Source organism: Phyllostomus discolor, chromosome 8, assembly GCF_004126475.2.
Source record: "Phyllostomus discolor isolate MPI-MPIP mPhyDis1 chromosome 8, mPhyDis1.pri.v3, whole genome shotgun sequence".
Lineage (NCBI taxonomy): Eukaryota > Metazoa > Chordata > Mammalia > Chiroptera > Phyllostomidae > Phyllostomus > Phyllostomus discolor.
Window position 1 is genome coordinate 63,948,209 of NC_040910.2, and position 21,177 is coordinate 63,969,385.

The 21,177-nt window shown below is 41.7% G+C and overlaps 1 protein-coding gene across 2 annotated transcripts in view; it reads left to right on the forward strand.

Annotated features, from left to right (window-relative positions):
• The window catches only part of CDRT1 (CMT1A duplicated region transcript 1), a 47,615-nt gene that overhangs the window by 24,515 nt on the left and 1,923 nt on the right, over window positions 1-21,177 (forward strand). The window contains exons 8-13 of one of the 2 annotated variants that reach the window (XM_036032955.1): window positions 1,450-1,571; window positions 6,961-7,109; window positions 8,076-8,218; window positions 14,497-14,655; window positions 16,362-16,633; window positions 18,051-18,206. In XM_036032955.1, the coding sequence (XP_035888848.1) occupies window positions 1,450-1,571; window positions 6,961-7,109; window positions 8,076-8,218; window positions 14,497-14,655; window positions 16,362-16,633; window positions 18,051-18,206 (1,001 nt within the window). The remainder of the gene's footprint in view (window positions 1-1,449; window positions 1,572-6,960; window positions 7,110-8,075; window positions 8,219-14,496; window positions 14,656-16,361; window positions 16,634-18,050; window positions 18,207-21,177) is intronic. The other variant, XM_028534371.2, reaches the window with a different exon arrangement.

Genomic DNA, 21,177 nt, shown 5'->3' on the forward strand with positions numbered 1-21,177 from the left:
GTCCTAAAATTATTTTGGCCCTTTGAAGGCAACTTCGAGGCTGATGTGGCCCTTGGTGAAAATGAATTTGACACCCCTGATCTAAAGCTTATGCTTATATTAAGCTTATGTTTGCAGTTATGACTTGGTTTATAAGTTTACTAAATCAAGGAATTTGCTTCTATTCCTGTTACTCTACAAGTGTTATCAAATATATTTTATGCATAAATTAAGAAAAACAATGTGGCTTCATGGTTGGCCATGCTGCTAGAAACAATAATTCAAAACATGCTTTTGGTCAGACTACAGGGACATGGCTAAACACATTGTGAATGCATAGTAGGCTCTGACAAACAGGTAAGGTCATAGCACTTTTGGTAACATTAGAAGGGAAAGTTTAACACATTCAAAGAATATGTTATTATTAATTATTATTTTGTGTTATTATTAATCATTTATTATTTTCCAAATCTAATAATAAGTCAATGAAGTAAGTAACACTATTGCTGCCAATTTCAGCTGAGACAACTGAGGAACAGAGTGGTTCAGTAACTTATCCATGATCACACAGCTAGGTAGTGCTGGGCCTGGGGTTGGATCTCGGGCATCCTGGCTTCAGAGTTTGCTACCTAAACATTACACTTAGCCCTGTCACAGGAGCAATCTGCCTGAGGTGGAAATCTGTCATAATGAGACCTCAGACAAGTTTGTTTATTAAAAAACCAGTGTGACTCACACATGTTTCCATATATCTCTTAGATATGTTTTCAGAAATATTCATAAAATATTTTAGATCTAAGTGGCTGCGGTAAATTGTTCTGTCATTCTCATTTGAAGATCAGCTCTACCATCCAATCAATGCCATGAGCCCTAGGCCTGGTGGTCAGTCTCAGGACCCTGTTACCTAATGCCAACTAACATTTACCAAGCGTTTTCTACACATTGGTCCTATTCTAATGTCACATGCCTTAATGCAGGGTCTCTCAACGTCAGTGGTATTGATGTTTAGGGCTGGAATATTCTTTCTGTGGAGATAGTCTTGTGCATTGTAGGATGTTTAACAGCATCCTTGAACTCTACACACTAGATACCAGAAGCACCTTTCTCCTCGCTTGTGATGACCAAAAATATCTCAGACAGTGTCAGAAGTTCCCTGGGGTGGAAATAACCCTGGGCTGACAATTACTGCATTCATATATTTAATTCTTCACAAAAATCCCATGTGGTAACTACTATTATTATCATTTCTGTGTTATCATTGAGGAAATGAAGCTGACACAGAAATTAAGTAATTTCCCCAAAGTTATACCTAATAAGTACTACAACTGAGATTCAAATTGGGCTTCTGAGCTTCACCTGGAAACTTTTGTGCCTTGCAACTGCTTCTTGATCTACAAGAACTCTCTACAGTATGATCCCTTGGGTGCTCAGAAAATGTCAAAAATATTTTTTTTGGCTTAATTCCTGCAGATACTGGGATCTGAAAAGTGGGGCTTGTGTACGAATCTTCAATGGCCACCAGGGGACAGTCACGTGCATGGATTTATATAAGAACAGGCTTGTATCTGGAGCAAGAGATTGCCAGGTGAAAGGTGAGAAAGAAATGCCCTAAACTTTCAAGAAGTTTTCCCCAATCCATTGGTTGCCAAAATACGTATTTTGCTCATTTCTCAAGGCATCATATTTACTCTTATTCATCCATCTGTCCATGTATTTATCTATTAATCCATCCCTATGACAGCTGTTGGTTGACCACCTACAATATGCTAGACACTGTGCTAAGTGTTAAGGGAAAATGAGTATAATATGGCTCTTGCAATATGGCTTTTTATTTCCTCAAGAAGCTCATCATCTCATAATGAAAAAATGTATGTGTATATAATGGGGATATAATAAAAATATGAATAATAACAACTGCCATCTATTGAGTACTAACTTTGTGACTGTGATAGGTGCTTTATATGTATTATCTTATTTAACCCTCACAAGAACACTATGAGGTGGTACAGAAGAGGGATCCAAACTAAGAGAGAAAAATAACTCGCTCTAAATTGAATCTGCTAAGTGGTAGAGTGGGGATTTGAACCCAGGGCTGTCTGACACTAAATCATATTGGTTCCTAATGAACATGCAGAATTCTAATGGACCACAGAAGTAAGAGCAAGATGTACAACACCACAGACAGGAAGCTATTTGAGTGTGGTCTTGAGGATAAGGAGATCTAAAGGCAGAGGTCCCTTTAACAGTTCATATAATAAGGGCTTGGTGGTGATGAATTCCTTTAACTTGATCTTACCTGGGAAACACTTTATCTTCCCTCCCATTCTAAATGAAAGCTTTACTGGATAGAGTCATCTTGGATGTAGGTCCTTGCCTTTCATGACTTGGAATACTTCTTTCCAGCCCCTTCTTGCCTGCAAGATTTCTTTTGAGAAATCAGCTGAAAGTCTTATGGGAACTCCTTTGTAGGTAACTGTCTCCTTTTCTCTTGCTGCTTTTAAGATTCTCTCCTTATCTTTAATCTTGGATAATGTAATTATGTGCCTTGGGGTATCTCCTTGGATCCAAATTCTTTGGGACTCTCTGAGCTTCCTGGACTTCCTGAAAGTCTATTTCCTTTGCTAGATTGGGGAAGTTCTCCCTCATTAATTTTTCAAATAAATTTTCAATTTCTTGCTCTTCCTCTTCTTCTTCTGGCACCCCTATGATTCAGATGTTGGAGTATTTAAAGTTGTCCCAGAGGTTCCTAAGCCTCTCCTCAGTTTTGTGAATTCTTGTTTCTTCATTGTGTTCCAGCTGAACATTTATTTCTTCCTTCTGCTCCACATTGTTGATGTGAGTCCTGGTTTCCTTTCCTTCACTGTTGGTTTCCTGTACATTTTCCTTTATTTCACTTTTCATAGCCTTCACTTTTTCTTTTATTTTGTGACCATACATAATCATTTCTGTGAGCATTCTGATTACCAATGTTTTTAACTCTGCATCTGATAGGTTGGCTATCTCTTCATGCTTAGTTGTATTTTTTCTGGAGCTGTGTTGCAATCCTTCAAGGCTGGGAAGGTTCATGGTATTCGTGCAGATGGAAAATGTTCACAGAGCCATTGGGATGACTGGCATGCCTTTATTCATGGGTGAGTGAGCCACACATGCTGCAAGCTGAATGTCTATCTGCATATCTCTGCATGGCACATGTCATCGCCCTTGCTCCCCAGCATGGTACCCATTGTGGCACCTGTCCCCTTGCGTGTCTCTCATCATCACACCCAGCAAGGAGTCCTTCCCTGTTCAAGTACTAGTGAAGAACAAAGCCATAAAGCTGCCATGACATGACATGACATGACATGACATCATACATAACTAACATAATATAATTCTGTTCATGCGAGCCCACTTCATGTTATGGGAACAGTTTATCAGACCCAGTCTCAAGTCTATGAGAACACTACTTATCAGGTCCATTCAAGTCTGTGGAAGTGCTGCTTCCCTTAGTTACCCAGACACCTGGGTGAGGAAACCAGACTGCCTCCATTTATCCTATAAGAACTTTGGTCTGTCCTTTCACTTGGGCCATTTTTTTGTTTGTTGGTTTTGGCAAGCTTGTTTCATAGTAAGGGGTGGAGTCTTAGGTATTCACTAGGCTGGGCAGCACAACCAACAATGCTGTGTTGTGGCACTGTATGTGGGTGAAGGGTCCGAGAGGGAATGATGCCACTTGCTCAGCTTTCAGTGGCTTTCAGTCACTTTCTCTGCTACCCACAAGCAAATTGGGCCCTTCTGGTGCTGATTTCAAGTGGGTGGTTTTGTGTACATTGTAGGACCCTGTGGCTGTCTCCAATGAACTCTCCTGTGAGTTTGGGAGTTTCTCTTGCCACCTGAACCCCCACAGGTTTTTCAGTCAGGTTTTTGAGGCTTTATTTCCCTGCACTGGAATCCTGAATTATGTGGGAGTATGTGGTCTGTCTTGCTTCCCAGTTGTTCCTCCCAGTTTATCCACACACTAATATGGGACCACCTGCTGTGCCAGCTACCACCTCAACCAGTCCACCAGCTGCCACCTTGTCATGAGTCCTCACCACCCAAGCTACCCATCTCTGCCCCTCCTACTGGGCTGGTTGAATGTTTCTTCTTTAACACCTTGGTTGTTGGACTTCCATACAGTTTGATTTTCTGGCAGTTCTGTTAATTTTTTATTTTTAAATTTATTGTTGTCCTTCTGTTGGTTCTGTGAGGAGGCACAATATGTCTACCTATGCCTCTATCTTGGTTGGAAGTCTCAAGTTAAGGAATTTTAAGTGGAGAAATTATCCTGGGTTTTCAGTGTGGACCCATGGGTAGTCACATGGATCCTTAAAAACAAACTTTCTTGTCTGTGATCAAAAGGACATGTGACTGCCATGATTGGTGTGGCCCAGTGGGTTGAACATTGTGCTGCAAACCAAAAGCTCACTGGTTCAAATCCCAGTCATGGCTTATGTCTGGTTTGCAGGCCAGGTTGTGGGCATGCGAGAGGCAACTGATCGATGTTTCTGTCACACATCTGTGTTTCTCTCCCTATCTTTCTCCCTCCTTTCCCCTCTCTAAAAAAATAAATAAAATCTTAAAAAAAGAAGGAGATGTGACTATGGAAGAATGGTCAGAGAGATGCAACACTGCTGATTTGTAGATGAAGGGAGAGGTTCATGAGCCAAGGGATGTGGGTGACCCCTAAAAGGTGGAAAAGGCAAGGAAATCAAGCCCCAGAGTCTCCATAAGTGAACACAGCCTGAACACAGCCCTGTCAACACCTTGATTTTAGCCTTTTGTGGTCAGGTCAGATTTCTGTAAAATAGTAAATTTGTGTTTTCTTCAGCATCTAAGCTTGTGGGAATTTGTTGCAGCAGCAATGGAAAGCTAACAAATTGAGTGTAGGATTCCTGAGGATATCCAGGTTAAAGTTGCAGTGGGAAGATGCAGGGGAGGCTATTACTGGTTTGGAGCTCCAGATCTGTCGATTTGGTGGTTTTCAGTTATAATGAAAGATGGAAGCCCCAGTTATGAGTGAGATGTTCTGTGCAAATCAGGAGGAAAGACTGAAGGGAAAAAAGCAAGGGACCCAGGAAACGACAGCATGTTAGGGATAGACGGAGGAAAAAATGTGGGAAAGGGAGAATGTGGTGGTGTTATGTTTGCAGATACATGTGCTTAAGATACTTCCTACCTCTTTGTCCTCCTCAGCCTGAATGAAAGTCTCATTGCCATCGTTGCTTTGAGAAGGAAAGCAGAAAGGATGAAAGAGGGAGGGTATGATGGTGGAAGGGCAGGCAAAGACTCAAGCTTCAGAGAGTCTTGTGGGGCCCCAGGTAGGACCATAATAGGGCAAGGGAAGTTAGGCCCTCGCCTCAGGTGTAAAACATCAGGGGGCACCAAAAAGAAAGCCTCTCAGTAATCAAGATACATATTTTAGTGCAGTATTTAAGAAGTCAAAACTAATGCACATGATGAGAAAATATCAAAAGATCTCTCTTACCCTAACCCTGGCTCTGGCCACCAGCCTGCCAGCTTCCCCTGGGCTTTTCCTACCTGCCTGGGTTACCAAAATAGAAAGAAAAAGTGACCATTGGAGATCTGAAAGGTAAGTCCCCACTTCTTAAATTCTTTAAACCAGGGCACCTTGTAATGAATATTTTAATTCCTCTTTCAATTTTCACATACCTAATTTGATAAAAGGGCCAATATATATGTAAAAAAGAAAAAAAAACATTCTCAGGTAGTTAAAGGTAGTTAACCAGGTATTAATCTACAGTTAACCAGATTAATACCTGGTTAACTTTACCATGTCAAAGTCAAGGGTATGGCCTTGCATCCAGACTTCCTGGGTTCAAATGCTACCTTAATCTGCTAACCACCTATGTGATCTCGAGCAGGTTGCAGAACCTCTCTATGCCTCAATTTCCTCACCTGTATAGTGGGAAAGAATAATAGTGGTTGTCTTGTGAAGATGACTTAATACATGTCAAGCACTTTGAATGATGCCTGGCCCATTGTTAGTGTTTATACAAGTATCAGCTGTGGTTATTTTGTCTTAGGTAATACATTCTGTTGCTTGGGAAGTACTTTGGGGGCTGATGAAACTGACTTTAATGTTCTCATTCCTGAATTCTTGGTGACTACTTTCAATATTTGCCTTTAAGCTCTGTTCTCCCACTCACCCATTTACTCTCATATTCACCCAACTTGCAGTGCCCTAGGCCAGAGGTCCCCAACATCTTGTTAGGAACCAGTCTGCACAGCAGGAGCTGAGCAGTGGTAGGCCAAGCCAGCAAAGCTTCACTCAAGTTACTGCCTGACCTTTGCCTCCTGTCTCCCAACACCCCACCACCCTGGTTCATGGAAAAATTGTCTTCCATGAAACCAGTCCTGAGTGCCAAAAAGGTTGGGGACCAGTGCGCTAGGCTGTTGCTCTGTCACCATCTATGTAGAAGCAGCATTAAACCTGCTCCCAGCTGTGACAATCTCTCAATTAGTAAAATCCTAGTCAGATTTGGAAATATTTAAAAATGTGAGTGAAAATAGATAGCTTTCTTTTCTTTAGGGGTAGAAGTGTTGGTCAGAAGCATAGCATCTGGGAAGAATGGTGCCACACAACACAAGCCATCATCATTCTCCCAACATCACCATAGCAAGCACTCTTCAGGCTTGAGGAGGAGTCTCATTGGCAATGAGCTGTCTAGCATTTGGACCCTAAGGCTAAGTTCCTTGGTTACACCCAGGGTCTAGGCATTGCTGGCTCTCCCATGAGCAGGAAGCTCTGTGTTGCATGTGGTTGGAGCTGTTGGAGAGCCTTTGGGGTGCCAGCCCAGGCAAAGGCTGTCTGGGGTCTGACTTGATGGGCTCCAATAGTCTTAGCTTCTGTAATGGGATGTAGAACTTCTCTGTAACCTGCCTTCATCCCCTTCTTACTCTCTCCCTTCACCCACCACCTTTCTCTCTCCCTCCTTTCAGAGTGGGATGTAGAGACAGGGAAGTGTCTGAAGACGTTTAAACACAAAGACCCCATCTTGGCCACCAGAATCAATGACACCTACATTGTGAGCAGCTGTGAGCGAGGGATAGTCAAAGTGTGGCACATCGCCATGGCTCAGCTGGTAAAGGTGCGGGCAGTGGGCTGCGGAGAGAATGGGGCCCTGGTGGTGATGGGTTGGAGGAGACTGATGGTCTGCCCCCATGTTGCTCCCTAGGCCACCCTGGAGAATCAAGTTACAGTCACCACATGGGCAGCCCAAAAGAGTTGAAAGGGAAGGCCCCTCCAAAAACTGAGCCGTTGTGTGTTGGTGGAATGTCAGGGCCCACGTGGTCGTTGGGGTGGTAGTGGAAGGCTACATTCTGACTTGGCATTATGGATGGGCTCAGGATATTTTAGCAGCAGTAAAGTACCTTTTCTTTTTCCAGAATATTCTACCCTGATTCAGGCATGGGTAAGGGAATGAACAAAGTAACAATTGTTTTTCCCCCTACTCTCTGATGAGAAGAATATTGACTGTTTTGAAAGTGTTTGAATGTTCACATACACAAAATGTTCTTGCTGGCATTGAAAGCCCCTGGCCCTAGTGGGTGGTGGTGAGGTGTCATTTATGCCAGGAGTGCAAGATCACAGTGAGAAGCCACTGGCAAGGTGGGTAGATTTTTTTCTACCAACCTTGTTGTCACTGTGGTCTAGTTAGAGTTTGCAGGCACAAGGATGCCCAGGTGCCTTCTGGGCCCGGGTAAGGAGCTGGGATGGAATACTCTGCTGGCAGTTGAGGATGATGAATCCTGGGCCTCTTTGGTGCTCCAGGAAGATGGAGCCTGTCTCAGCTGCAGACCAGCCAGAAGCCAGGCTTCTCCCTGAGAACATTCTTCTTTCGTGGGGGAGAGAACTATGGAGAGGCAGAGGCATGGACTCCAGCAGCCTTCTTAGAGCCAAAGCAGTTGGCTAGTTAAATACCCAATGAGTGGGGGTCATGGATGGGTGCAGTGTGGCTTTGAAATTTATCTGAAGAAGCTTCCAGCTTTGGCCCTTGGAGGAGTCACAGTTGGAGTTGAAGGTGGGCTGAAAACAGAGGCAGCTTTCCTTGCAGACTCTCAGCGGCCACGAGGGAGCTGTGAAGTGCCTGTGCTTTGATGAGTGGCACCTCCTCTCAGGAAGTGCCGACGGCCTGGTCATGGCCTGGAGCATGGTGGGCAAGTACGAGCGATGCCTCATGGCCTACAAGCACCCCAAGTACGTGCCTGCAACGCCCTGTCTGAACAATGTAGTGCTGTCTCCTTTCCCCGTCATAGCCGAGGCCTTGATTCTTGGCAGATCAGTCCCTCCGGCTGCCTACTGACCTGTTGTCCCCTTTGTTCCTCACCCATTTGTTTTTCCTTCTCCCTTGCCTGTTACCAATCCCCCCTCCACACCCTGCTCTGTTTGACCAGTCCTTCTCACCCCTCCCCCACACTTGTTTCCCTTAAGAAATAATAATACTCAATGTGGATTTTGAGAAATGTTTAGAAGATTATACTATGACACAGGTAATATACTTATATCTATTACCTACTAAGTACGTGAATATTTGCAGAACTGTTCCAAATAATGCTAATTCCAGTAAACCCAAAATTCTTGGAATTGGCCTTTTCCTGAGGAAGCTTGTGTTATGAAAGCTTAAAATGTTCCAAGTGACAAGGTTTAAAAATAACTGAGGGCTTTCTCTGCCTGACCTATTTCACTTATATGTGGAATCTAAAGAACAACATAAATGAACAAATAAAACAAACAAACAAACACCAAACTCATAGGTGCAGAGAGCAAGTTGTTGGTTACCAGGTGGAAGAGGGGTTCTGGGACTGGGTAAAAAAGATGAAAGGAGTGAGAAGTACAAATTGGTAGTTACAGAATAGTTGTGAAGATGTAAAGTACAGCATAGGGAATATAGTCAATAATATTGTAATAACTATGTATGGGGCCAAGTGGGCACTAGACTTACTGTCGGGATCACAAGTTTTATAAATAAATGTGTAAACACTATGTTGTATGCCCGAAACTAATATAAAATAACATTAAATGTCAACTCTAATTGAAAAAAAATAACTGAGGGCTTAAAGGAGCTAACTTAAAGTCTGTGGGCTAGATCCTATTCCAGGATAGCAAATGGATTTTATTTTACAGTTCCAGTCCCAATGTAGTGGTGGTGGCTGCTTAGAGCCATTTGAGAGGTAGTCTGAGGTCACACCTGGGCATATCTGGAAAGGGTATTGTGGTCAGTTAATGATTTCGCTGTGGCCATAGGTTTTACAGGCTTCTCTGTGCCATTCCTGTGTTACATGAATGATTCTTCTTCCTCTGAGTGCGATACAAACAATTCCAGGGGTTGAAATGCTATCCTGATTGATTAAAACAGTAAATGGACCTTCCATGGTGATCTATCAGGGGATAGTTATTTAGTACAATACATCCCTAAATTTCCTTATACTCTCAAAAGAACCTCTTGAACAGGCACATTGGCTTTGCGGGAGATGGAAGGGGATTTGGGTATCCATGTGTATGTTCTCTGTCTGTGGCATGGAGCTGCTTTCTTGATGGGTGGCTGCTAGGAAGGGCCTGTGTTCAGTGATTTATCCAACCCCTAGGTGATTAGCAGTAACTCGCTTGTATGTCATCTGGATTATCAAACATTGACCCCAGGAAGGGTGTCAAACCTTATGATTTCATCTGAAAATTGTAATTATATGCTTTTAAAACCTTCCAAGTACAATTCAGTAGGATTTAGTTTAAGTATTGGAAAGTAATTTGTTTCCAGATAACCCAATGATGAGATCACTTTTCCATGAATCCATGATCTTCCCACTCCATTTTAGCTTTGAAATCTCTTTAAACCATCCTCACTCCCACTGAATGGCAGCTCCAACATACCACTCACATTGGTCTTGATACCTTGCAAATCCACAGACATCTGGAGGACACGGTCAATACTCTTGTTTATATGACCTCCCCTCCTACTCATGGGTTTTAGTCTTGTACATGTATAAATACTCAGCAAATGTTTCTAACTGATTTGTGAGGACTAATTTGACAGATTGCCTTTCTGGAGAGTTGTTACAGTGATTGGGCTGATACCCAACTTTTGAATAGACATAGATGACAAAACAGATATAGTTGCTGTCTATCTTCTTGATCTAAGTTTTCATCCAAAATTAAGGCTATGCATACAGTGTTGGAGAGAATGGATGTGAGAAATACAATCAGAGGATATAAAGTAGGCTGACAGCAATGATGACCTGTAGAGAAGCTTATGCAGTCTGTCTTATCTTTAAAAAAATTCCTTGATTCCTTAATGTCTTTTCTACAGCTAATATTATAATAATATCTTTTTTCTTTCAATTTTTAAATTGATATAATTTATATAACATAGAAATCACTATTTTATTGGGCACAATCAATGGCTTTTAGTATACTCATAATGTTGTACAACCATCACCACTAATTAGAGAACATTTCCATCAGTCATTAGTGATGTCCTATTTCACTTCTGATTTTAGTCATTTCGATTTCCCTCTTATTTTCTTGGTCAGTCTAAGTAAATAATTGTCAATTATCTAGCTTAAGGCTTGTTCAAAGAACCAGCTTTTGGTTACATTGATTTTTCCCTTTTGTTTTTCAAATCTCAAATCCATTGATTTCTGTCCCAAGCTTTATTTTCCTTCCTTCTCTTTGGTTTGAGTTTAGTTTAGAAAAAGAAAAACCTTCTTTTTCTAGTTTTTTAAGGTGAAAGCTTAGGTTATTGGTTGAAGAAATGTAGGCATCTACTGCTATAAATTTTGCTATGAGAAAATTTTCCATATTTTTCTGTTATTCATTTTTAAGTTGATTTATTATAGTTGGAGAACTTTGTATGATTTTAATCTTTCAAAATTTATTGAGACTTTTTGAATGGCCTAGCATAAGGCCTATCCTGGAGAATGTTCCTTGTGCTCTTGAGAGTAATTTGTATTCTATTGGTATTTGGTGGAATGTTTTGTATATGTCTCTTAGGTCTGGTTGGTTAATAGTGTTTTTCACATCTTCTGTTTCCTTGCTTATCTTCTGTCTAGTTGATCTATCCATTACTTAAAGTGTGGCATTAAAGTCTTCATCTATGATTGCTGAGTTTTCTATTTCTCCCTTTAGTTAGGTGTTTTGCCTCATGTATTTTGGGAGTACTGGAGTGAGGCAAATATACATTTGTAATTGTTATATCTTTTTGATGAATTCACCCATTATATAAGTCCTTTATATATGTCCTTGTCACTGTATAATGTCCTTTTTAGTCTCTATTGACAATTTTGTCTGCAAGTCTATTTTGTGTGATATGAGTATAGCCACTTTAGCTCTTATTTGGTATGGAGTATCTTTTTCCATTCTTTTAACTTTTTTTGTGGTTTTGATTCTAAAATGAGTCTTTTGTAGACAGCATATAGTTGAGTCATGTTGTTTTGAATCTTTTCTTCCAATCTGTCTTTTATTTGAAGAGTTTAATTCACTTACATTTAATGTAAAGAATAACTTATTTTATAATTTTGCCATTTGTTTTCTGTAGTCTTATGTATTTTTGGTTCCTCAACTCTTCTACTGTGGCATTCTTTGGTCTTAAATTGTTATTTTCTAATATGTTAATTAGAGAGATTGGTCTGTGTTCTCCTCACCTGGTTTTGGTATTAGGGTAATGTTGGCCTCATAATATGAATTAGGGAGTATTCCCTCTTCTTCCAGTTTGATTATTTTAATATGAAAACTCTAGAAATCAAATCTCCCCTGTCCCCAGGGTTTGTTTTTGTTGTTGATTGTTGTGGTTTTTATTTGTTTGGTATGTCTACATTCTTCATCTTGTTTGGTCACTGCAGCCTCCATTTTATTGCCTTGGTGGTATACTAGTGACTGGAAAGAAATTTACTTGAACATCTGGAAATAAAATATCTCCAATTCTTTGCCAAGGTGCTCTGTGCTATTGATGGAAGCCTTCAATGCTCAGCCAGTCTGGTTAAAACTCTTCCTTAGCTCTTACTTCCCGTTTGTGTAGAACATCACAGTCAGCCAATAGTGAGAGCTTAGGGCTTTTTCAGGTCTTTCCCAGGGATGTGCAAAGCCCCAGGAATAGGCATTAGCTTTTTATAGCCCTATGGACATTTTATTCCCCAGATTTTTCTCCCAAGCTTTTTGGTTAGTCAATTGTTTGCCCCAAAGATATATATTGCCTTAAGCAGCAGTGATAAAAATATTAGCCTATAAATGTTTTCAGTAAGTTCCCTCAGGCAGCAGCTTTAGTACTGGGTGAGTTCCTAGTAAGGTAAAATAAAAAAAACCCTGTTTTTGTTAGTTTTCAGGAAACCATTAGACAGGTCAAATAATTCATAATGGATGAGGTCAGTTCTATTTCCTCCAATACCAGGAATGTGGGCTATTTTCATGGCTACCCCTGGACTGGGGAGTTAGGAACAGGACTAGGGTCCATACTGAGTCTAAGCCATCTTTCTTGTCTAAATGCTCCCTGGCTTGTTGTAAGCCTTTGATTATTTTCCAGAGTTCCTAAATATTTGATTCAGACAGGGTTGTTTTTTTTTTTTTTTTTTTTTTTTTTTTTTGCCATTTTTTCATTGCTCTAATGGAAGGGCAGATTTTTTTGAGTTCTTGCCTCCTCCCTTTTCATTGACATCACTCTTTGTAGTGTCTTTTGATAAACAAGGAACAAAGGAGGAGACAAATGACCTATTTCTAGAACAGAGATAAAACCTGAAAGGAGACTGGTCTATGCTAGGATCATAGTAACCACAATTAAGTCGGGTACTGAGCTGTTTTTGAAATACTTTCACTAGTTTAATCCCAACAATAGTTCTCTGAGGCAGAAATCACTGTCCACTCTTCGCAGAAGAGAAAAACTGGAGACTGAGAAGTCAAGTTACTTTCTCAAGGTTATATATACCACCAGTTAGTGGTAGAATGAGGTTTAGATCCCAGGTTTCTGATCCCAAAGCCTATGCTTTATATCAGTAGGCTATAACGGCATAGGCTGCACTACCAAATGTCACAGGAACCTGACATTTGAAATGCAGGCCCAGCTCAACAAGCTCAAAGGAGGTATAGAAAGAGGCAAACCCTTCTACCACAAGACACCTTTCCTAGTGCTGTTCCCCCTACAGGAATCAATAAAGGCACGAATAAAGTTACTGTATTTCCATCTTGGGAAAAACCTAGAACTTTGTTGGACTTTCTTATATTTAATTTATTCTGTCTATCACCTACCTATCACATGAGGAGGGATTCAAGCCACATTGGCCTCTTTGCTCTTCTTTGAATAGGCTAAATATGCTCCTGCCTTTCAAGTTCTTTGTTATTTCTGTTTTGCTAATGGTAGGGGCCTTGAAAAGTCTTAATCTGGCCCTTAGGTCTGATCAAGGCTTGCACCAAATGGTATGAAATGGATGCCATTTTTTTTCAACACATTTTAGCAATGATCATATTCTGAAACATGAGCCGACACTCACTTTTCAACAAAGATTTATTGAGGGCCTGCTATGGGCTAGGCCCTGTGCTGGGCATGCAAAGGTGAACGTGACCTAGGTTGTACCCTAAAGAATCTATCAGTGTACTTAAAGTTTTTGTGTGTGTGCATGCGAGTGGTGAGGGGGAGATGGAGATAAGAACTGGTCCTATGGGCCAGGCCATGGATGGACTTAGATGAGTAGAGATGGCAGGGGTGGGTGGACTTGCTTTGTATATAAAATCAATCAAACAAACTGGTGGCATCTGACTCAACTTTTCAGCATCATCAGTAGAAATGGGTTAAGTGCACCTCTCAGAATTGAACACTCCACATATCTGGGGTCCGACTGGGACCCAGCTGTTGTGAGGAGCATTTTGTTGGAGGCATCTAAGTCTTCTCTTGCTTCTTTCCCTTTTCTTGCTGGTTGTCACAGAAGGGAACTCATATATCCCCTGCCTGGGTACAGTTTTCCTTCAGGATGTTTAACTGAAAGAACAAAAGCCACCAATTTAAGACCCAGAAGAAACTGCTCAAATACCAGGTTTTGCTTCATATAAAGATGATCATTTTTACTTGTTTTTTTTTCTTTCTTTCTTTATCTAATAGTACTATTTGAAAGGGAATCAAAACATTAAATAATTTTCAGAATGACTTTTGTAGAAGTTAATAACTAGGAATCAAATAAAAAAGCAGGATCTATAGAACAGACCTCACACAAGTGTACTTGGCCTTGGCCTTGGCTACCTATGGAACTGTGACCAAATTGCAGGAAGAAGAGCTGTAGAATGGAAGGAGGGAGTACAGCCCTGTCTTGAGGGTTACTAGTTTACATACAGAATTCTAAAATGGTGGTCAATGTCACTTCAGGGACTAAAGTGATTAAAACCACTGCCTCCCAACCATACGCAAAGTACCCTGGACTACAAAAAACAAAAACAAAAACAAAAAATCCCACAACAACAAACCCAAGCAGTTTACTGCCTATGGCTCTGCTCCCTTCCAGGGAGGTGCTGCATGTGGCCCTTCTCTTCCTCCGGGTCATCAGTGCCTGTGCAGATGGCAAGATTCGCATCTACAATTTCTTAAACGGGAACTGTCTGAAAGTGATGAAAGCCAACGGCAGAGGTGACCCTGTGCTGTCCTTCTTTATTCAGGGCAACAGGTGGGTGGTAGGTGTGGAGGTCGGAGTGGTGAACAATTCTATTTGGATGATCTTTTTCTTCTCCTCTGGGATACCAGCCTTATATTTTCTGGCAGTGGGAGAGAGTAGGTTAAATTGGGCTTTCCTCCAATTTTGGCTGGAGGAGAGTAATAGTCTCATGGGAGACTAAGCAGGCTTTGCACCAGATTAGCAACCAGGGTGCACATCACTCTTAATTTGTTCTGGATGTCTGGGCAAATCACGCAGTGAGTGCAATATGGCTTTGCTGGGGGGGCCTGCAGCCTGTCAACTGCAGCACCCCCCACCCTCTGCCCCTTGCCCGACTGCTCCCTGGGTGTGCATTCTGCTGCCGGAGAGCTCCAGGAGAGCAACCTTTGACACCTCACTGCTGATGTGGACATGTATGGAGGCTGGGGCAGTGGGAGGTGGGGGTGGTGGCAGGAGGTCCAGTGTACAGTGGGACAGTGCTGAGCAGATGAGTTTACAGAAACCAGAACCATGACTAAACTAACTGTATGTAGAACTGTGTTTGTTATATGCCACATTCAGGGTGATATTATGTGAAAATTCCCAAATAGAATTAACTTTAAATCCTACCAGAGGCTTACTTCAGAAGTCAGTTAATCTCCATGAATCATGTTGCCTTCTCTTTAATGAAATGCTATGAAAACTATTTCTCATCTTAAAAGGAGAGGGCTAGTAATAAGTCCCAATAAATAAACACTTCTCAGTCATGAGACAATACTGTTAAAAAAAATCACCTCTGACTTGTTCTCATTCAGGACATTTGAAGACAGACTATTTCTTTTTGGCTTGAATTAAAATAAATCTGAAAGAGACTTCTAATTAGAATGATTCCCCAAGTTTTATTCCAGTGTTTTCAATCAAATCAAGTCACTGTTTTAGAGAGTCAATACGGACAGTTAAGGTCTTGACATTACAGTCTCCTGGAGCCGAGAGCACCCTGTAGGTGTTTCTGTTTCTTGTCTCTGGTAGCAGGAAGCCTACAGGCCCTGAGCGGGGAAAGCAACTTGATCTATGGATGCTGAGAACAACAGAAACAAATGCTGAGGTGTGAGGCGGTTCTTGGGGCGCCTAGGCTTGGAACTCCTTTCTTACCAGGTCATTGAAGTGGGGACTAGGGAGATGGAAGTCATCCTGCTTTATAAAGAAGAAATGTTCTGTCTAAATGAAGAGCAAGCACAGAGCCCCTGGAGTGCAGGAAATGGGCTAGGAGGTCCTGAAGGGAGGGAACTCTCCCCAATAAAGTTTTCCACTTCCCCAGCACAGCACTAGAAACATGGCATTTGGATGCTGTGCTTTAAAAAAGAGTGAATTTAAAGTCATCTGGGGGTGGAGAACCTAAGCCTCTACCTAAGCCACTCACTCCAAGGCTGGAAATTCTTTTAAAAATATTTGAACTCCAAAAGCAAAGTAATCAGAACATATGTGCCTTGCTCACTTTAATTAACAACAACAACAACAACAACAACAACAACACAACTACAGAGCCCGTGAGCCCTGCTCCGTGGCCTGTTGTGACCCTTCAACAGCCTGCACACCCTATTGGTATGGTCATTTCCTGGGGCATTTTCCCTAGGCCTGAGGGCTGCACAGGAGAGTAGCTGATGTGCAGATTGGGGTGGGGGTGGGGGCAGGCAGTGGCGGCCTCCAGGCTCCTATTGTGGGCAATCTTGTGGTTCCAGGATGTTGGTCAACACGGAGAGCAATATTCTCATGTTCCAGTTTGAGAATATAAAGTGGCAGTACTCCCAGGAACGGACCAAACAAAAGAAGAACAAGGACAGAGAGGAGGACAAGGAAGAAAACAGCCTCACAGAAGTCCTCTCCAAGGCTAGCACTCAGGTGTACAGCCTGAAGGGCTCCACATCCAGTAAACAGGTGGTGGCCCAGGAGTCCCTGCTAAGTAAACCTCACAGGTCTCGCATTCAGCTGAGGACAGTCAAGCTACCAACAGGTAAGAGGACTGACTCCTGGGTCCCCTTGCTACAGAACAGAGTGGGGGTGGTGGGGGTGGGGGGAGCTGAATGAGATAAAAGACCCTCCTTTTTTCTCTGGGGGCTCATCTCCACCTACTGGGTTTGTTTTGCCCACTGCCTGAGGAAAGATGTCTCTTAATACCAGAGGTCAGTGAAAAGGAAAGGAATTTATTATTTATTTGAAATAATACAAACTAAGGTTCCCCACATATCCTCCTGGCACCCTCTATGTGGCAAAAGGGAGCACTTCCAAAGCCTCATGGTCCCAACCAAGACACCAAAGCCTTGGTCCTAAACAGAAGCGTGGTCCCAAAAAGAGACGTCCAGTGGCTGCCGTGCCTCCATTTAAATCCCAGTGCCAATCTTCTTCTGCAGCCCCCTTTCTGGCTCCTCCCACAATTGGCCACAGCTGCCAGCATTCTGGGCAGGTGTGGCCCTGTGGTGTGGAGCCAATTATCTCCAAGCTCTTCTGGATTCTATTATAAATCCCTGTTTGGGGCTCCCCTCTTGGCTGCACCCTGTTACACCCTCAGCGGTAGCCAGTGGGGCAGATGATCGGCTTCCAGACCTAGTTTCTTTGTGAGATATTTTGGCCAGTGATTTTTTGATGGTATAAATTCCGTACATTTAAGGAAGTTGAGAGCAATTCTCTTTGATTTGCCAATCTGTTAGCCAGCTCAAGGGAACTCCCTGATTTTCAAGGCCTGAGTTTTCAGACTTATTGGAATCTTTGTACAGTAGCTAACATTAGCCCTTAGTACTTGCCATTAAAACAAAAAACAAACAAACAACATTCTCTCCCCACACCCCCAAGCCAAACATATAGTACATAATTATTTCTCAGGATAGATGACATATTATTATACTGCAGAAAAGTGTTCAATGCAGAGTGTGTTATCTCTAGAACACGGATTGATAATATGCATACCTGGAAAACAGTAGTTATAAAGTAGGTACCTGTGTGTGTGTGGGCGGGGGGGGGGGGTGGCGTGCATAGCTGTGGGTGGAGCGGCATGGCTCACACCATTTGTAAGACATCCGAAGAATAAATTGAGGGAGGCTTGAGTAGGCAGACTCCTTTCTTTTATCTGCCCTGTATTTGGCATGTGAAATTGGGCCCACAGATCAATAGATCACATCCCAGCATATTACACTACAGGTGGTCAGCTAGGAGAGAGTTTAGAGTTTTAGATAATGCTTACAGCTTAATGTTCAGTAGGAAAAGTGGGTGGGAGGGAAGTCAGGTGATCAAATTCTTAGGCTCCAGGTTTCATACGACAAGCAATAAATGTTGGTTTGGGTGAAAACTAATCAAATGATCAGCTATGCTCCCACTCTTCACACCTAACTGGATTATGTATAATTGCTATGGTTACCACTTCAATCTTTATTTGGCAGTGTCCACAGAAGCACTTCACAGTCAAGGAAAGTCAACATCACCTCGAAGAGACACCAAGAAGGGAGCGAGTCCTGTTTCTAAGGAAGCAAATGGCTTGGATGATGAGCAGGAGAGTTTGGAAGCAAAATCCCTCAAAGGAGATAAGATGAATGGTGATGCTTTACTCTGAAACAGTGGCAAAATCCAACTTTCACTCTCTCTCTTCCACCCCTCCCTTCTCTATTGCTCACTTTGTTCAGTGTAGTTTTTTAGCATATTGATACTTTGCTTATCTTTGAGAATTTTGAATGGATAAAATGCGCAGGTTTTCCCTAAGAGTGGTTGATTTTACTTAATTGTCTCTTTAGTGACTTGAGGCCACATAGTGAGCACCTTTGTAAGAGCCAAATTTCCAATTTTGGGCTCATAGCCTGCCAACTTTCCCTGCCACGCAGGCTCCTTGCTTCTTGGATGGTGTGTCATCGGCCTGAAGGAGGGAGCACAGAAGAAAGAAGAGGCAGTTGCAGCTGATTTCAGAGGGCATTTTAGGGGATTTCATGAGGGAGGAGATAGATTGGGGATAGGTGCTATGTATGTGAGATACAGAAATAAGAGAGAGAGAGAGATGGGGAAGGGGCTTTTAAGAAGAGTTACTGGACATCACAAATAGGATGTACCCTTTGTTATTTTTGAGAAACTTTGGTAAAGATTTAAAATGCCTTTCAAATAGTTTTGGTTAGTATAATAGTGTTTCTTTGAATCAAACTGCCTGCAGAGACTAGTTTCAAGGTGAGGATGAAACAATTACATTTTAGGAGGGCTCTACTAACAGTGAGCATCTTTGTAGGTACCTATGTCTGTGTCCTGTGTAGGCATACCTGTAGTGTAAAATCTTAGGGTGGCATTGCTGGGCCAAAGGATGATTTTATTTAAAAACTGGAAAGACATTGCCGTGGTTGTCCTTTGAAAATGATGGATCAATTTACCATCATCAATTACCAAGAATGAATGAGAGCTACCATGGCATCCACGCCAGTGCTGGGTGCTATCCATTGTTTTGTACCTGTTTGTTTGATAAGTAAAAATGGTATTTGCATTTCTTTAAGGATGATCACTAACAAGCTAAATGTCCATTGGTGGCAATGACTAAGTAAATACTGAAAAAATCCACATTATGCCATATTATACAACAGCTAAAATTGTTATCATGAGGACCTACATGTATTGGCTTGGAAAGGGATCCACAATACATTGCACAAAAAAAGACAAGTTAATGAACAATGAGTCATCACAATTCCTTTCCATAAAAGGAGAAAGAACTGTGTGTCTTGTCACACATGTTCACACATGTACACACACGTGTGGAGCAGTTTTTCCTGGGTTTGAAAGGGGTGGGGGGAAGATTTGACATCTTAATTTTATTTAGTTTTATTTGTTTTAATAAAATATTATTTAATTCACAAAGTAAAAGTCAGGGAGAAGTTTGAAATTTTATCCCATCCTACTATGTTCATACAGAAACATCTTGAGATAAAACTATTTGATCAGGGAAAATTATATGCTTAACACACAGCTGCAATTTATTTGCTAGTTATAGATTGGTATAACTTGGGGTACAGACTTTTACTTTTTAGGTTTGGCTAGACAAATGACTTCTACTTTTCATGACTCAGTTGTTCCTTTTGTAAAATGGGGATAACACTTTCTCCTTTTTCAATATATTTTATTGATTATGCTATTCCAGTTGTTCCATTTCCCCCCTTCACTCCCCTCCACCCTGTACACCCTCTCCCACCCACATTACCCACCTTTAGTTCATGTCCATGTGTCATACTTATAAGTTCTTTAGCTTCTACATTTCCCATACTATTCTTACCCTCTCCCTATCTATTTTCAACCTACATTCTATGCTACTTATTCTCTGTACCTTTTCCCCCTCTCTCCTCCTCCCACCCCCCTGTTGCTAACCCTCCATGTGATCTCCCTTTCAGTGGTTCAGTTGCTGTTCTAGTTGTTTGCTTAGTTTCTTTTGGTTTTGCTTTAGGTGTGGTTGTTAATAATTGTGAGTTTGCTGTCCTTTTACTATACATGTTTTTTCTTTATCTTCTTTTCTTGGATAAGTCCCTTTAGCATTTCATAAAATAAGGGCTTGGTGATGATGAACTCTTTGAACTTGACCTTATCTGAGAAGCACTTTATCTGCCCTTCCATTCTAAATGAAAGCTTTGCTGGATAGAGTAATCTGGGATATAGGTCCTTGTCTTTCATGACTTGGAATACTTCTTTCCAGCCCCTTCTTGCCTGTAAGGTCTCTTTTGAGAAATCAGCTGACAGTCTGATGGGAACTCCTTTGTAGGTTACTGTCCCCTTATCTCTTGCTGCTTCTAGGATTCTCTCCTTCATTTTTACCTTGGCTAATGTAATATGATGTGCCTTGGTGTGTTCCTTCTTGGGTCCAACTTCTTTGGGGCTCTCTGAGCTTTCTGGATTTCCTGGAAGTCTATTTCCTTTGCCAGAGTGGGGAAGTTCTCCTTTATTATTTGTTCAAATACATGTTCAATCTGTTGCTTTTCCTCTTCCCCTTCTGGTACCCTTATAATTCGGATGTTGGAATGTTTAAAGATGTCCTGGAGGTTCCTAAGCTTCTCTTCGTTTTTTTGAATTCTTATTTCTTCATTCTTTCCTGTTTGGTTGTTTCTTTCTTCCTTCTGGTCCACTCTATTGTTTTCAGTCCCAGTTTCCTTCCTATCACTATTGGTTCTCTATGCATCTTCCTTCATCTCTTTTATGGTAACCTGAATTTTTTCATCTAATTTGCGTACAAAATCAACCAATTCTGTGAGCTTCCTGATCACCAGTGTTTTGAACTGTGCATCTGATAGATTGGCTATCTCTTGGTTGCTCAAAAGGATGAGTCTTGGGGCATTGATCTGTTTTTCTGTTTGAGACATATCTCTGTCTCTGTCTCTCTCTTTTTTTTTTTGGTCTGGTTGCTCCTGTTATGGTAAGGGGTGGAGCCTTAGTGTTCACTGGGGCTGGGCACCTCAGTGGCTAGCTTGTGACGTTGTATGTGGGGGCAGGGGCACAATGGCGGTAGCTCTGTTCTTTGTGGACCTCAGTCCCTTCTCTGGGATCCTGGGTTGC